The sequence below is a fragment of the Spermophilus citellus genome (assembly GCF_964194105.1).
Source record: "Spermophilus citellus genome assembly, chromosome: 2".
NCBI lineage: Eukaryota > Metazoa > Chordata > Mammalia > Rodentia > Sciuridae > Spermophilus > Spermophilus citellus.
In genome coordinates, this window is record NC_138183.1 from 246,538,108 (window position 1) to 246,555,705 (window position 17,598).

Below are 17,598 nucleotides of genomic sequence, written 5' to 3' on the forward strand. Positions count from 1 at the left end.
CCCCCAGAGTCCTGGGCTAGGGCAGTGGCCCCAGAGCGCGGGGGTGAGGGGCAGCATCAATGGGACTTTTGTGTGGCCAGGGCAGAGGAACACATGGCCTGAGCCAGGAGCCCCACAGCTGCATCCCCTTCCTTTCTTTCCCAGAGCAGCCTGTCTGCAGCCATCACCCTTCCTCCAAGCAGGAGAGCTGCCTGATTCGACCCATCTCAACCCTGACCTTCCCTTCACCTGCTTGAAATGATTCACTCCAGGAACCTGAACTTGAGCTTCTGCAGTCACAGGCCTACCCTCCTGAGGGCATGGCCTTCTAGCATTCTTTCCTTGGGCCGACTGAGTTCATCCCCAGGGCTGCTTGAGACCCTTGTCCTGTTCCTGTTCCTCTGGGCTGAGCAGAACAGAGTATGTAGCCAGTGGCCAGGTGGATCTGGCATCCCAGGGAAGAGGGAGCCCTTTCTCTCCCATAACCAGGAGTCTGAGCAAGGACTTGCAATGGCCAGGCAAGGGCCATCTGCTCCCCTCCCTGCAGTCCCGCCTGTGGCCAGCCTCCTGGGATGGCCTCAGTCCTGTTGGAGGGACGCCGAGCACTACTTTGAGTTTCTACTCTGCTTTGTGTGGTGGCCTTCAGCAAACCTACTGGTGTGGCCTGTGGTCTCTTTGCCTCTCATTACCTGTCCTACAAGCTGTAAGGGCAAGCAGGCCGTCACTAAGAGGCTGAGCAGCACCCTCCATGAACAAAGAGCCCTGTGAACCGAGGCAGCTAGGAGAGCCTCTTCTCTCAGCCTTGGTGACAAGGTGGGCACAGCTGGAGGAGGGGGCCGGGTCACTTCAGGGTGGCCTGTGGTGAGCCTGGCCATGCCTGGGGACAGGGAGGCTGGTGAGGGTAGTCTCTGGCTCCTGGCCCTGGGGATCCCAGGTGCCTCCGTGGTCCTCTCTTAGCTGGGGGATAGGACAGACGTGGAAGAAGGGAAAGCCCATCTCCCTGTTTCAGGGAGGGGCGGGGAAAGCCCGGGGGCCTTCCTGGGGTTATTGCAAAGAGCCCCATCCTCAGGCCTCTCTTCCTTCCTACACCTTCTCCTCCAGCAGCAGGACAGATACCTACTGTGTACTGTTCATACCCACCCTGTGTCTGGCACCTGCGCCACTCTTCTCGGTGAGGCCGTGGGACTGGTGCCCCTGCAGTCCCCACGTGCAGGTAGAGAAAGGCGATTTATGCAGTGCTTTACTAACATCACTCATATTGCTTATCCTCCTTTTCCAAGAATTGGGGCTTGAAGAGGCTGCGACTTGCCTACACCTGTTAAGTGGCTGGGCTCCTTTATAGCCCAGATTTCCTGACACCAAATCCCACGAGTGTCCCATTCTGCCCTTTGCAGTCGACAGAAGTGCTAATAAATAAGCGCGTTTATACATAATGGATCCCACCTCCATCCCTTCGGCTTTTTCTCTCCGAGGCACTCTGAACACTTCCCAGACGTGATCTCATGCATCTTGCTGAGGCCCCAGAGGAGTGGAGAGGAGTCCCTGTGCAGAGGATGGGGAAGGGCTGGCACCATAAGGGCACCAGGGACTTGAGACCGGCCTCCCCTGCTCCAGGTGCAGCCTGCCACCAGCCTGGCCCTCCCTAGGCCCTCTGACTTTGGGTCGTGGGGTGCAGGGCACAGGCAGGCCTTCCTGTCTTCCTCCTTGGGTTTGCGCAGGGGAGAACCTGGGGTGGGCCCGTGGGCACCCAGCCTGCGGCTCTGCTAGACCAGGAGCGTGGCAGAGGCTCTTGCTGTGCTGAGAAAGGGATGGGCATCAGGGAGGGAGGAGAATGAGGACCCAGAAGACAGGCCCGTTACCAGGGTCTCACTGGATCCCCAGTAGCCAGGGAGGCGGTGGCTGCTTCTGTCTCCATTGTGTGGAGAGGAACCCAGGCTTCGAGACTCACCCAGGGTCACATGGGAGTCACCAACGGGTTAGGTTTGAATGGCTAGTTCTGATGGAGGTGGGGGCTGTCTGTTCCCTGGGGTGGGGTCCAGAACAAAGTGGATGAGGAAGGCCATAGCACCCTCGGGCTCCGCCTCCTCCGTGGGGTTCCATCCCTGAGCCTGAGGCTGGAGACCTCAGGAAACTGAATGTGCCAAGAGAGCCTGGAGGCCTCTGGCCAACCCCTTCACCTTCCGCATGAGGACCCCAGTCTTCCCAGGTCCTCCCCCTTGCTTCCAGCCAGGCCATGGCATCCTGGCCGAGCCAACCCTTAGCCCACCTTGAGGCTTTGTCACTGGGAGAGGGCTCCTGTGCCCTGGCCGCCTCCTGAGAGCACAGCTCTCCTGTTCTTCCCTGGAGTGCCCCCTCGCTCTGCCCAAGGTGTGCTTCCACACACGCTCTAATGCCCGTGCCCAGGAACGTGGAGCTGGGAGGGAGGCAGCCAGGCTTGCCACTGCTGGGAAGCCCTCGGGCAGCAGGTCCTGCCCACAGTGCCACTGCAGACAGCTCGCCCAGCATGCCCTTCCCACCACAGATGCCTCCCCAGTAAAATGAAAAGGCCCCACTTCTTTGCCTCATCGGCTGTGTTCAACTTGGGTGCCAGCATGGTTCCCTGGGTAGTTGTTGCTGCAGGGGCAGTTCAGGGCTGGGTGTTGGACCCGGGTAGGGAGAGGATGTAAGGAGAGCCCGGGGAAGGCCAGCAGGAGCCCGGGTTCTGGCTGAGCTCCGCACCAGCTCCCGTAGCCAGCCACTTCTGTCCTTTGGGGCCGTGCTCAAAGATGGTTCTTCCTTGAGGCAGGAAGAACTTTTTGAAGCTTTTTCCATGTGCCAGGCCATTTGCTGGGTGCTGGGGACCCAGTGAGAAGAAATTAGGCAAGGCCCTGCCCTGGGGAGCCACACCCTGCGAAGGGAGCCAAACAGTAACCCTGAGCAAAGCATCTGACAGAGTGCTGCGAGGAGTGGAGGACAGCCTGCTGCGGGAGGGTCAGCAGGAGGGGGCAGTGGAACAAGGAGCTAAATGACAGCAGGGAGCCAGCCAGGCAGAGATCTGGGCACGAATCAAGAGGAAGAGCGAGGGCAAAGGCCTTGAGATGGGACATGCTCAGCTTGTTGGAGAGAGAGGCCAGCAAGCTGGGGAAGGAGATGAGGGCGGGCACAGCCCAGGTCCTGTGTGCATGCAGCCCAGCATGAGGGAGGGTGCCAGGTGTGATGGGCACCGGAATGACTGCAAGTGGGGGGCGGAGCTGGGAGTGAAGGATGGGTGCGTGGTTGGCTGGTTGCCTGGCCAACAGAGATGGCTGTTCATTCCCTGCCCACTGTGGGCTTTAACGGGCTCTGGGTCTCTTCCATCCAGTTAGGCCACCCTTGTGTGGTCGTATTCGTGGGCAGGCCAGGTGACAGGGAGAGTGAGGGCCTGGATGTTGGGGGGTTGCCTCAAACCCCAGGCATGTTGTTGGGAATCTTCACTTGTGGAAGCAGAGCACGGAGGCCACCCCTGAATGGGTGCCTGGGCATAGCTCACCCAGGTTAGGACTTGGCTGCACTCACACTTTGGGGGGAATATCTTGCTTTGGGGAGCAGGACAGACATCCTCAGGCCAATGTCCTCAAGGCGCTCCTCCACGGTCTGGTACTTCCTCTGCCTACACGTTGTGCAGGCTGGGAAGCTGGGGTTACCCTCTTCGCTGCCATGCTCCCTCCCCCTGCCCCCGTCACCATTTCGTTTGCTGGATCTCAGTTCTGGGCCATGCACATCCCTCCCCAGCACAATACCTGGCCCACAGGTCACATCCAGGACCCCCTCAGCCTCCTCTGCTCCTTCTGAGACAGTCTGCTCCTGGCTCCACCCCCTCCTCCTTATACCTGGTTTCTGTTGAGCACGGTCCTCCATGCTGTCCCCTGCTGCCCTCCATGGTGGTCTCTGTCCTCTGTCTCAGCTCTGCTCCTGGTTCTCAAGCGCCCCCTCCCCCTTCCTCCTCGTACCTGTGAAGGTCAGCTGAGGTTCTCTTTCACCTGAGCTGCAGGTTCCCTGGGCTGGCCCTCAGGGGTCTTCTTTATTGCTGTTCTCCAAGCCCCAGGCCCACATAGGAGGCACTCTGATTGTTGCAAGTTTGAATTTAACTTTTGCCAGATAACACCTGTGTTCATAGGGCTCAGCCACCCCTGGAGCCATTTCCCGCCTTTTCTTCTCTCAGAGCTTACGCCTCCCCGAGGCCAGAGCTGGAATGGCTCCTCGCCCCTCCCTGAGTGCTGGTGTCCTCACTTCTTGCTAGGTCCAGGGACTACCACCTGGCCAGTGCTCCAGCCAAGCCAGGGGCTTGAGGCCTGGGCGTGTCTGAATCTTTCAAGAAGGAAGGGTGCACTCAGAGGCAGGCTGCCAAATAAAGAAAAGGACTTGTCTGAAACCACTAAACCTTCAACAGGGCCCCTGTGAAAGTAGAGTATGTCCCAGGGAGGCTCCTAGGGTGATGGCAAGTTTGGAAACCAGGTTGAGCCAAGAATCTTGGAGGAACTGTGGGATGATCAGAGAGGGAGGGAGGGGCTCTGGATGAGTGGCTTTGGGCCTTTACCCAGGAGCCCAAGGCCTGAGGCTGCTGTGGGTGGTACAGATGGCAGTGGGGCCCAGGGGACCAGCAGCCTCAGGCACTGTGTCTCTTGGGCCAGCCAGGGTCTAGCATTCTTAGGCCCTTGCCCATGAACAGGATAGAAACGCTGTCACAGGAAGACTTGGAAGGCTTGGAAGCCAGGGCAGTGTCCCTGGGAGCCGGAGTGTCCTCACTCCTGGCCAAGGCTCCGCTCCGGGTTTGGGGCCAGCTCCCAGGCTGTATGGATGCTCGGGTCAGGCAGGCACTGTCTAAAACAGGCAGGGAGGGGCCCCAGGAGGCCTCAGTGCCCACGATTCTAGGTCACCTCCTGCAACATCCAGAGACAGGAGTGGTATTTATAGCCGCCAGCGGCCACCGAGGGTGGAGGAGACAGCACGAGCCGTGACGCAGGCTGACCCCCCACCCCCTCCAGAGCCTTCCTGGGATGCGAAGGGAAGGACGAGCCTGCTGGGAAGCAGGCTCAGCACACTGTCACCCTGAGCCCTGGAGGGGACAAGGTGCCACTTTCAGTCTGTCAGGAGCCTCCGCCTCCGCCTCCGCCTCCGCCAGTCTTGCTAGGACCTGGCTTGGCTTGCCAGCCCCAGGTGGGCATTCCATTAGCACTGGGCACCAGCCCTGCTGGGCTCTCCTCCTTGCTGCCAGCTCCTTCCTTGAAAGGCTTGTCCCCTGGAGTTTCTGCAGCTTCACTGACCCCTCTCAGGCTGGCAGGGTCAGCGAAGAGGCCTGCCTCTTCCCACTGTGAGAGTTAGGGGGCCAAGGGCACAAGCCCCAGGCGACAGGAGGAGGACTGCCAAGCTCCTGTTAGCTCCCTGCTGTGTCCTTGCTAAGTGGTAGCAGACTGCCACTCAGGCTGAGGGGCGGCCCCAGCTCTACCTCCCATCACACCAAGGAACAGGCAGCGAAGTAGAGGCCATAGGATAGCAACGTGACAAGACGGGGGACCAGGTTCCTGAAGGCGAGTCCTCTGGGAAGCACCATGATGCTGAGCTCTGGAGCTGGAGGTTGAGCAGACCTGGCCCCTGTTCTCTGTACCTGCCCAAGACAGTGGGCCGTGGTCCTTCCCAGGTATGGACAGGCAGGAGGCTGATGCTTCCCAGGGGCCCCATGTAGCTGTAACCCCCCAACTCCTCCCGGCCGTTTCCAGCCTTCTCATTGCTCAGAGCCCTGGGGCCCATCTCCCAGGCCAGGAGAGAAGCAGGGGTGGCCAAGGCCTCCTAGGGAACCTGCCATGTCACAGAGAGGGCCGGCCAGGCACCAGAGACCTGCAGAAAGTGGGCCAGGGCCTGAACTGATCCGTCCCAAGCTGACCCACCAGGGCTGGGACTGGGAGCAACTGGGGACAAGTACCTGAGCAGGTCTCAGAGGCCTCATTAGGAAGAGCGCCTGATCAAGGGGGCCTAGGAGAGGACCAGGTGTGCTCCGTGGGAACACGTGAGCAGGAGCAGGGGGCGTGCCCAGCTGACGGGGAGAGTGGGACTTGGAGGGAGGTATGGGTGCTATGGTGGGGCCTGGCAAGCAGGGGTGGGTGCAGAGCTTCATGGCTAATGGTCAGGGGGTTTAATTTTATTTAAAGGGCACTTAGGAACTGTAATCCACTTTCAGAAGAGAATTAAAACTGCATGTCCCCGTCGCTCGGGCTGCCAAGCACCTCCTCTGGGCAGAGCCTGCTCAACACTTTCCAGCTTTTAACTCACTTCATCCTCACAGAGGCCCCCGAGGGAGGTACTGTCAGCGGCACTGTCAGACAGCAACAGTAGCTGATCTGTCCTGGGAGTGGCTAATCCCCACATCGTAATTTGAAGTTCTGGCCCAGTGGATAGGTGAGAGGCACCAGGGCCAGCACCAGGTCCCGCCAGCCTCCAGCCAGCAGTGGAGTCCCTCTGTGCCCCAGCCCTTCCTGGAGGCCCTACAGCTCATAGCTTTGTCCTGCTGAGATAGATGGTGGAGGGGACCACAAGGTTGGGACAGAGGGAGCCATGGCCTTAGGTCAGGTCAGTTCCTGGGGCCCATTTTGCTCTTCTGGCTCAGGCAAGGCCAGGAGCCAGATGTGTGCCGGTCCCATGATCCCAGGCACCTGTGTGGAGCCCCAAGCTCTCTAAAAGTCACAGGCAGAAGGCACCTGAGAGCTCCCTGCCTGTGGCTTTCGGACATTTCGAAGCAGAGACTATTCATGGACAGTGACAAGGAACCGTAACTTCGAGATAGCCAAACACTACTCTGAATGCCACAGCCTGCATGCCACTGTGACCACCCCCCATCTGTAGGCCAGACTCTCCAAAAACCCACCTTGAAGAGCAGAGATGCCCTCGTTGGGTACAGAGGGAAGGAATGCCACAGAGGGGAGAGGACCAGGCCATGGCAGGAGACTCCACCTCTGTCTCCAACTCCACGGTGGCAGGGGCTGCTGGCCCTTCCTGTCACATGCCAGAGCGCTGCAGACCTCCTCCCCTGGGAAGGAGCTTGTGTTACCCAGTCACTTGATCCCTGCTTGCTCTGAGATGGCCAGGGAATGGTCGATGGGAAACCCAATACCTGAGTGGCTGGTCCGTGCCCTAGATGGCTGTGCCCTAGATGGTCCAGGGAGGTGGCCCCTTAGAGGTCTGGCCCACACAGCCTCTCAAGTCTGGAGGCTTCCTTGGCCTCTGAGCAACATGCACGCAAGCAGACCAGACCCCAAGGCTGGCCTTCAGCCTGAGGAGCTGCAGCAGCAGGCGGTGGCGGAGGGTATGCTGGCTGGGGGGCTCCCCGGGGAGGTGTCAGGCTAGGTGTGACCACTTAGAAGCTCATTAACGGCCTCATTCGGGGGCCCCTAATGAAGGTGCTAATTCCTCTGTGAGGTGACACCAGCACCTGGGACTGGCAGCCTCCTCTGGAGGAAGGAAGCCCTGAGAAGTGGGAGCACTGGTGTGTAGCTGGAGCTGATGAGCTTCCTGGCAGGGGGCCATCTGGGAAGCTGCTCGTGGCACAGGGGAGGCTTGAGGTGGGGTGCAGGTGGGATCTGGACTTGGGGGCTTGAGCAGAGGGCCTGGGCCTTAGGGCACCCCAAGTTTGAGCTGAAAGGGGGTCTACCATGGAGATCCTGAAACTCAGCCACACAGAACAGTTTCTGGGATGGGTAGAGCCGTGTGGCCTTAGGTTGGAGTTCTGTGGTCCCAACTGTCCCGTGGGTCAGTGGCTCACTGGCTTGTTGTGGGTTCAAGAAGACAGTTCTAAGAAGCCTCTGTGTGGGCCAGTGGGGCTCCTGGGAGATGCTCCCCGCCCAGGAAGGGAAGTGAGGCAAGGGCGAGGCTCGCTGTTGGGAGGTCAGAAGGGTGAGCCTTGCTCTAGGTTAGTCGCTTTTCCTGTGGCCCCTTTCTCCCACCTGGCCCAGGAAGCGGGACGAGACGTGATGTCCCGTGAGGAGGAGGCCTGGATGGAGGAGAATTAGCAAGCCCCTGCCACGCTGCAAGGGGCACCAGCTCCATGTGTGAGCTGCGGTGAGCTAATGAATAAACCAGAGTGGGAGTGGCCAGCGCTGGTGCAAGCAGAAGTTTCTCTGTGCATCTACGCCTTGGCACTCCTGTGAAACTGCACCTCATCACCGCATCTGCAGATGAAGAGACAGAGGCTCAGAGAAGCGATGGTCACAGACAAATAGAAGTGACGGAACCAAGATTCCACTCTAGGGCTGCCTGACTCAGGTGGGCTGCTGCCTTCCCTCTGGCCTGCTCAGTGGGTGGCTGTGGCCCTCCAGGTCTGTGCACTTGAGAGGGAGGGGTCTGGGGGGATCTGAGAAGACTTGGGTGATCTAGAAAGGTTGCACCTGCTGTCTGCCTTCCCCAGTGGCACCTGCTGGGCGGAGTGCCAGCGGGAGGCTGCGGGCAGTGCCCATGCTAACTGGCTTGGCTGGCCTCTCTGGGCCGCTCCAGGTCACCTCTGCTCAGGGCACTGGAATAAGCATAGTACAAGGGCCTGATTCAGGAAAAGAAATGTTCTCCAAGGAAGGGCTCAGGAACAACCTGGCCTGGCCAGCGTCTGGGAGACCTTCTGCTATTGGAAGTCCTTTGGGCCTAGGGCTGAGAGAGCCTGGCTGTCCCCCTCCCCTGGGACCCCTAGAGGAGGGCAGGGCAAGGCCAGCAGTGGGAGGAGGCCCAGCCTGGGGGCCAGGGAAGGGCCCTCAGCAGCCAGCCACCCTCCCAGAACCACCAGCAGAAACGAAAAGCCCCAGTTGATTCCCAGGGAGTTGGCTGGTGTCAGTGGCAGGGCGGGTGGCAGATGGCAAATTCTGCTCATTGTAGGAGAGTGGAAAATAATTAGCGTGAGAACGAGAAGCTGGAGCCTTGGTGATAAATGGAGCCTGGCAGGGCTTGTGGGGAGGGGCCGAGCACTGGCTCTGGAGCCTCCCGGCTGGCTCTGCATGACCTTGGGCAGATTGGTTAACTTCCCAGGGCCTCGGTTTCCTCATCCGGAAAATGGGGGTAAGAATGGTACTTCGCAGGGGCCTAAGAAGGATTAAAGGAGGAAATCTATGTGAACTGCTTGTTACAGTATTTAGCACAGCGTAAACGCTACATAGAGTTTTAAAAAACAGACATGTAGTTGAACAATTGTTGGAACTATTTCTGTGTCCAGCCTGGTGGCCACAGGCATGGCCCCTCGTAGTTGGGGCTGTTCCTGTTCGTCTTCTTCCCTGCACAGTCCCTGGCTGCCAGGTTGCTCTTTTCTTGGGGGGTGGCGTGGGGGTTCCTCTGGCCAGCAGACATGTTGGTGTTGCAGAGGGCACAGCGGGTGGACCTGTTTCTCATCCTGACGTGGTCCTTCCCTCCCTCAGCACCTCAGTTTCCCCATCTGTGACGTGGGCAGCCAGACCTGTCCATGGGGCACTGAGGACCCCTAAGTGGTGAATGGTGCAGGAAGCGCCTCACCGGCACTTCAGGATCATCCCAGTGCGAGGATGGAGACCAGGCCTGTTAGAATGAGACCTGGGGTGGCCGGCAGGAGGGGAGAGTGGCAGTGGCACTCCACCCCTGCCCACAGTTTCACCAGGCACACTGTTCTGGCCCTGGGGCCTGGGCATGTGAGGACCCATCTCATGCTGAAATCCTGCCCCGGGCTGGGCAGGCTCCGCTCTGCCTTCTGCTCCGGCACAGCTGATGTGTGAAAAGCAACAGCTTTCAGGCCCCTAACTTGGGCTGCACACACCCGGGCACAGGCTGGTGGCGCACGCGGCCCCCGGCCTACGCCTGCTCTCTCTCCATTGCCTCCGTGCTGCCTTCTCCCTTCCTGTGCTTCTGGAGGCCAGCCCCTCGGCTGCCCTGCAGGCTGAGACCTGGAACGAGGAGGGGAGGCCGTGCAGCCCCGGGCCTCAGGAACGTGCGCCTCTGTGTCTGTGTGTTGGAATGAGGAGTTGAATGGCAGGCAGAGAGGTTTTTCTTTGAAGTAACTGATGGGTGCTCCTTGAACCCCAGCTCTGCCCCATCCTCACAGAGGGATCTCTGGGCAGATCGTTCCACTTCTCTGAGCCTTGGTTTCTTCATCTGCAAAGTTGGGGTGGTACCCCTACAGCCTGATGACTCGGGACTACCGTGGTACATACAGGTCCTGGTGCTACGCTTTCTCCTGGCTCCACCACATTCTGTGCAGCTCCCTGGGCTCAGTGTTCGCCATCTTCAGGATGGGGCTGATACTCTTTCATGCAATGGTGTCTTTGTGAATCTGGTGCCAGACAAATACCCAGATTGCTCTTTATGGTCCCTGAGGCCCTGCTGCCCACTCTGTAAGGTGAGGTCAGAAGCCAGCTCCTGCATTCGGATGCCGGCAGTTAGTGGAACACTGCCCCTCAGAAGCAAGGCGTAGGGCTGGGTGCAGTGGCACAGACCTGAGGCATATCTCTTCACGTAGAGATGAAGCTAGATGGCTGTGGAACTAGGCCGGTGACCGTGAGCAAGTCACTTCACCTCACCTGGGAAACATAGTGCCTGCCTCGTGGAGTTGTGAAGAGGGTTAGTGAGCCTATGTCTGCCCTGGATTTAGGGGGCTAAGACATTGTGGGCAACTCATAAAGGTTAAAAGAGGTGAAGCAGCCCTCCCGGCTCACGGAGGTCGCCCCTCGTCCGTCACCAGGACCCACCCTGCAGTTGACAAAGTGATTCCAGTTCCTGGGGTTGAATCCCTCATTGAAGCCTCATGAGCCAGCACAGAGAGGTTAACTAGGCACCGCCACCACTGAGCAGCGGGCCCTGGAGGAGCTGGGGTTAACCAGGACCTTCCTGCAGGCCCAGTCAGTGAGAAGGTGGCCTGAGAGGGAGCCGGCCCCAGCAGGGAGGGAGCCTCTCCGCCGCCCGCCCTGCATGCTGCCTGCAGCCTGGCCTCACTCTTGACATGCCCCGTCTGACTAGACAAGCTCTAGCGTTAACACAGACACTTGGAGAACCAGATGGTGGGAGGGGGCAGAGCAGGGCAGTCACCCTGCCCTCTGGAGGGTCTGGGCACCTTCCATTTTAGAGCCCATTCACATGGAATCCCATGTGAACAGTCCCCCCTTTTACTTTGGCCACCAGGAGATTTGGCATGTAATGGCGGCCTTCCCTATAGCAACGGTGAGGGCCTGGGTGTCTCCTGCCTATGCACCTGTTCCCTCTCTCGCCACCCAGGAGGCCCGAGACTCTTGGTCCAGGACTGGCAGTCTAGGCTGTGGCTACACTGGGCTCCATCACCAGCCTCAGCAGGCTGACACAGAGGCCCAGCGGATGGGCTTTGGGCCTGTGGGTCTCCTTTTTTGGCTGCAGAAGGACGGGAGGGGACTTTGCTGCTGATCCATGCCAGGTTGGCACCATCCTGCAGGTCTATCCTCAGTGAGAGCGCAGGTGGACTTTGGCAGCTTCCTAAGAGTTATGTCACCTTCAGGAACAGGAAGGATAGGGTCACGGCTTCAGCTCCCTAGACTATCACTCTGCTCTTGGTTGGGTCACCCAGGAGTTTGAGCTGGGCGTGCTGTGAGGATGAGAAGGAAGTGGGCTAGCTTGGGGACTCCGGGGCCATCTGTGCAGCACCCATGCAGGAAGCGCAGGGGTTGTGTCCCTTCTGAACCTCAGTTTCCTCACCCCTGAAGGGGCTTGGAGGGACTTTCTGAGCTCTTTCAACGCTGTCTTCCTGTATTGCTGTGCGCTCTGGGTGGAGACAGGAGTGAACTGTGCCCCCCGCTTCTTGGAAGGTGCCAGAGCACCGTCTGAGCCTCAGTCTCCATTCTCAAGTGGTAATGACAACGGAAGAGGTGGCATTTGCTGAAAACTTCCCAGGTGACAGGTGCTGTTTCACAGTGTGCCTCATTTAACTCACGATACTCTGAGATGGGTGTTCTTCTGATCCCAGTTTTAGAAGGGAGGGAAGGAGACACAGAGAGGTTAAGTAACTTGTCCAAGATTATACAGCCAGTAAGTGCCAAAGCCAGGACTCAGACAGCAGTCGGTTTTTAGCACCTCTATTCTTAATCACCCCTCACTCTCCTGAGACATGAGAGTGGCATTGTCACCCTGCATCACTACTTCAGAGACCAAAGGCAGTGAGCCCAGGACTCAGAAGACAGGCCGTGGGTGCTCACCTGGTATCAGGCACTCCCTGGGCCTTCTCCAGCCCCCAGCTCATGCCTGGACGCTCGTGGGCTGGAGGTGGCACATCACCTATCCCCTGTGGCCACTTTGGTGCCATGACCTCACTTCAGGCACCAGTCCCAGCAGGGACTCTGCAGGGCCTTGAGAGAGCTGACCCTGCAGCACCTCTGCCCCCTCGAGCGCTCCCCTGCTAGCCGGGGCCCGCTGTTCCCAGGGCCGCGTGAGCCCACATGGGGCCTTAGGGTAAGGGGTGAGGCCCAGCCTGGGCCACTTGCAGCAGCAACCCTAGGCCACAGCAGTGCAGGTACCCGGTCAGGTGTGTCTTATCATAGCACCAAAAGCGCCCACCCAGACCCCAGACCCCAGCACCCGGTCACAGATCACATCGCAAGAAGTCCCCAGGAGCTCCTAGGTGCTCTATTACAGAGCATCAGGAAAGGATCTGGAGTGTGCCAGACCCGTGCAGAGCTTTTGGGATGTCCCCGGCCCACCATTGGTTCCCACACAGCCCGCGAGGGCCGTGCTGTCCCATTTTACAGACGAAGCAACCAAAGCCAAAGAACAGTTAAGATTGCCAGTGAGGGGGTGGGGGGCTCCTTGGAGCTGTCAGGGAGGGCACGGGCAGCAGGAAGGGAGGGACGTTTCCCCAGAAGGGAAGGCTGTGAGCCAAGAGGGAGGAGATGCTGTCTTGGCTTTCATGACAGGGAGGGGGTTGCAGAGCAGGCTGGTGGCTGGATAGATGGCTTGGGGTGAGGTGAGGGGTGGGAGGGAGCTGTCAAGGAGGGCCCCGAACAGGAGGTGATATGGGGCTGGCCCAGAAAGACGAACAGCCACTTGGAGGGAGGATTGGGGCAACCAAAGCAGGGACCCTTCCGTTGAGGTGTCTAGAGAGCAGCAGGCCTGCGGGAGCTGGAGCTGGGGGGAAGAGCCTTCTAGCCAGAAGGTTTCTGCCCCTGAAGGCAGGCTGTGTGCTGGAGCCTGCACCTATGTCCCTGACAGCTGGGGAGTCTTCCTACTCTGGGGTACAGAAACCCTGGATTTAGAAAGGACGAGGCCTGTGCCCAAGGTTGCTTAGCCTGTCGGATACTGAGGTCCTTAGCCTCTTCACCTAAGGGGCTTGGACTTTATCCTGCAGGCCATGGGGAGCTATAGAATGTTTTTAAAGTAGGGGACAGCATGCACTTTTTAAAAAGAATTTTGCATTTTTAGAAAGAGGAACTCCCAGAATGGTTAATATTTAACCCAGGGATCTGAATCATCTGCAGGGAAACTGGGCCACGTGGGTGGGGGAAGAAAGAGGCCCTTTAGAGCTGCTAAAGTCATTCCATCCTTGTGAGCTGGTGCCCCTGGCACCCCATTACCACCTGCCGGGGTTGGAGACCCAGCCTGCAGCATGGGGTGCCCCTTGCAGAGCTCCTGCTCCCCGCTGCTGGAGGGGGTGCTGTGCTTGCCCTAGAAGCCCCAGAGCTTAGGGGTAGGAAGGGGAGGCAGTGTCTCCTGTCCCCACACACTGGGGTTGTTGAGGGCACCAACTGTGCCCCAGGGAAGGAGAGCCAGAGGAGGTGCTTTGTGGTGGCCCCAGACCAGGAAGTAGCCTCTGCCCTCCCCCTCCTGAGACATTTCCTCCCGATGAAATCACATCCCAGCAGGGGAACAGGCCCCCATTGTGATGGGCTGGGGTCTTAAGAGAAAGGGTGCTTTTCAGGCCCTTAAAAATAGCAGTCCTGAGATTTATGAATCTGCACAGAGAGTGCCCCGTGCAGCACAGCCCTGCTGCCCCCACCCCAGCCCATGACCTGCTGGTGACCAGCTGCAGAATCCAGTGGCCCTAGCTGAGGGGGGGGGCAGCTGGTCCTCCAGGGAGTTCACCCGCACCTCCCCCACCCAGCTGCAGCCCCCTCTGCTTCGGCCTTCTCCTAGCCCAGCCCGGCTCCCACACCTTCCCGTCCTCCGTGCCGACCTTAGGAGGGAGGCATGATCAGCGTTTCACAGGTGAGGAAACAGGCGCCACTAGAAAGTCACCAGTTGGTGGGTACTATAGCCCATGACACCGCTCTGGGCTGGGCACCATGCCAGGGTCCTGCAATAGTGTGCTGTCCTGGGCGCTGACTGGAGGGCAGGGGCAAGCTGGGTGGGTTTATACTGACCACAGCTGCTAGCCACAGGCTGATCACCCCCTGAGCAGGGACAGAGAGCCACTGTCCATGTTATTGCCGTGTCTGGACAGTCCTGTGGCCACCTCTTCAGGGCCTGGCACTGAGGGATGGGAGGTGCGGCAGGCAGAGCAGGGGCAGCTCAGTGGACTCCCGGGTGATGGTGAAGGTAGTGTGAGCCCAAGGGGCACTAGTCCTTCTAGGCTCTGCCAGGAAGGGGAGGTGAAGGGCGGGGTAAGTGAGGGCCCTAGTTCGAGAACGCCATCCAGGGGTCCACTTGAGGGCCAGGTTGCTGGCAGGGACAGGCTGGGGTAGGCAGGACCCTCGTCTACCAGCCCCTCAGGGCTGCGGGACGAGGGGCCCTCTCCCACCTTTTCCCTGCATGGCTGATGGGAGCTGGACGCGGAGCCTTGGTACCTGTTGGGGCCGCGCTGGTCCCACTTCTTGGGTGCTTCACGGCAGCCCCCAACCCTGACCCCAGCCCCAGCTTATCCTCCATGAGCCAACTGCAGACAGGGGAGGGGTGGCATCACCAGCTGTCGCCAGCTCCGTTCAGCCCCTGCCTGGCTGTCACCCGAGGTGCCCCGGCTCTGTCCTGTCTCATCACTTCAAACCCAAAGCCAGGGCTATCAGCTATCGTCACAGTTACTGAAGCCCTAGCCTCCTGCAGACCGTGGCCCCAGCCACCCCACTCCTGCAGGTCCCTGGCCTGCTCCAGCCTTCTCCCGCTTCCCGAATCTGCGCTCCACTCCTCACTCCTCGCCTCCTCCTCAGAGTGTGGGATGATGTCACTTCCTGAGGCGGGGAGGAGCAGGCACGATCAAGGCAAGCTAGCCCTCCAGCCACCAGCCCAGCTGCTGACTCGCTGGCCCGAGCAGCCCTGGAGCTGCTGGGGAAGTGGCTGCCAGGGAGAGGAGGCAGCAGGCTGGACATGCTGGCCGGCCGCCTGGCCCCCGCCCCCTGGCCCACCCTGAGTGCTGTGCCCATTGGCTGGGGAGGACGTGTCCACTTCCTTCCCAAATGATGCTGGTCACCGATACACGCTTTCCCCAGAGCCGTCACCGGGGAAAGGAGGACCTGCTGCCCAACCCGGACCAGGTGCCATGTAAGCCTCTGTGGGGCTGGGGGACAGCTGCCTGCGGCAGGGTGCTCAGCCCCCACAGGAGGCGCCCCTCTGCATAGTTCAGTGCAGAAGCTCTGGAGCTGCTCTTTGGCGTCCTCCTGTACCAGCCTCCTGCCCGTCACTGCCCTCGTTTCTGCACTCTAAAGAGGGGGCGGCCCAGGGTCCTGGGCACTCTGCTGAGCTTGCTCATGACTTATGTGCATCCAGCTACTTTGTGGAGCTGGGCGCTGGGCGCTGGAGGCTGTGTGGCTCGGGGGAGCCCAGAGGTGCGGCTGCTCCTCCAGTGGTCGGGTGGAGGCTTCCTTGTCATACTCCTGACCCCATGTTTCTGCCACAGCCTTCTCCACATGGAGGCATGGCTGTGGCTGGGAGTGGTGTTTGATGGGTAGAAGTCAGGAGCACCCACACTGGAGGGCCCCAGCGAAGCAAGGGGCCAGAGACCCCACTCATCAAAGCCTCTGGAGTACCAGCTGTGTGCTGGGCGCCTCGCCCCTGTGTATCAGTCCCAGCTGCTGCTGTTCACAAGCCCTAGCCCACAGTCCCCAAGGCCTTGAGCCTTCCCCTGCCCTGCTAGCCTTCATGCTAAGGGACAGCTTGCTCTTGGTGTCAGAAGCCACTACCTTGACCCCCTGCACACTGGGCCAGGTATCTTTGTGGAAAGGCAACCAGGAGTCTGGGGCCAAGGGTCCCATCGATCCCCAGGTCTTAATGGAGCAGAACAGAGGACTGTTGAGGCAAATCCAAGCAGTGCCATCTAGGGGGACAGGAGACCGTGGATCAGGCTGCAGCCATCGTCCTACTGCCCAGGTCCTTTGTTGGCTCTGGAAGTTGATAGGGCAGGAGGCAGGTCCAGCCTAAGGATGGGTCAGCATCTCCAGTGTCTGGGGATTGGTGCTTGCGGCCAGTGCCAAGATGCTTGTGCTACTGGCCACACCTGGAACTGGCCCAGTAGCACAGGAATGGTGGCCCTGGGTGCTCCAGCCTGCCCCACAGCTTCAGGGTCTTCTGCTTTCTTTTAGGAGGTGAGTGCCAGGCCCGCTGAGCCTTCCAGAGCTGCCAGCCATGCCTGGGATCGTGGTGTTCCGGCGGCGCTGGTCTGTGGGCAGCGATGACCTCGTCCTGCCAGCCATCTTCCTCTTCCTCCTGCACACCACCTGGTGAGCCCTGGGGGCTGGGGCTACAGGCCTGAGGCTGGGGGAAAGGCTTGGAAGGAAGCCTTTCAGTTCATGTTCCTCCCTGCCTGGGCCCACTCCTGACCCTGTCCTGCTTCCAGCTCTCAGGAGGGGGTACCTGAAACGTGGAGCCCCTTATGGCTCCACCCACATGGAGCCAGGACCCCTCCTGACCGCTGCTATACCTAACCCCAGCATTGGGTGCCGTTCCCACTGCTGTCTCCCCACGCTGACAGTGGGACTCTCACTTTCCTGTTCCCTGGAGGCTCCCAGTGCCCGGTGGAGAGTGGTCTTGTAGGGGAAGTGTGTGCTGCCCACCTCCTTCCACTGAGCCCAGGCTGGGTGGGGCTGCCTGCGAGGGACAGCTCAAACACAAGGGCCACCGGCCTCACTGCTGGCTCACCTGCAGGTTTGTGATCCTGTCTGTGGTGCTCTTCGGCCTGGTGTACAACCCGCATGAGGCCTGCTCCCTGAACCTGGTGGACCACGGCCGCGGCTACCTGGGTATCCTGCTGAGCTGCATGATCGCTGAGATGGCCATCATCTGGCTGAGCATGCGTGGGGGCATCCTCTACACAGAGCCCCGCGACTCCATGCAGTACGTGCTCTACGTGCGCCTGGGTAAGGGTCGCCCACCTCGGGTTGGGGGCTGCCCCAGACCACCCTCCCAGCATCCTCCTGTGCTCATTCGTTCATTCAGCCAATGTTTGTTGGGCACGTCTGTGAGCCACGCCGTAAACCAGCACCAAATACAGCAGTGAACCGAGACTTTCTGGGACTCCGTCTTAGGTGGGGGTGGACAGGCTGAGGCCTCAGAGCTGTCTTATAAATAAAGTTTTATTAGAACACACGCATTCTTTCATGATTGGTCTGCTTTGGCAGAGCTGAGGAGTGCCTCAGAGATTGTGGGAGCCTAAAGCCTAAATGTTTGCTCTCTGGCCCTTTACGGGCAGATTGTGCTGACCCCTCTTTTAGACCATGAGCATCTCTG

General features: G+C 59.7%; 1 protein-coding gene across 7 annotated transcripts in view; it reads left to right on the plus strand.

Annotated features, from left to right (window-relative positions):
• The window catches only part of DAGLA (diacylglycerol lipase alpha), a 59,818-nt gene that overhangs the window by 18,890 nt on the left and 23,330 nt on the right, over positions 1-17,598 (plus strand). For 2 of the 7 annotated variants that reach the window (XM_081264393.1, XM_081264398.1), the window contains exons 2-3: positions 16,455-16,592; positions 17,017-17,228. In XM_081264393.1, the coding sequence (XP_081120519.1) occupies positions 16,498-16,592; positions 17,017-17,228 (307 nt within the window). In that variant the 5' untranslated portion in view covers positions 16,455-16,497. Of the gene's footprint in view, positions 1-4,938; positions 5,155-5,210; positions 5,636-7,161; positions 7,295-15,170; positions 15,418-16,454; positions 16,593-17,016; positions 17,229-17,598 lie in introns of those variants that run through there. The other 5 variants (XM_081264397.1, XM_081264395.1, XM_081264394.1 and 2 more) reach the window with 5 other exon arrangements.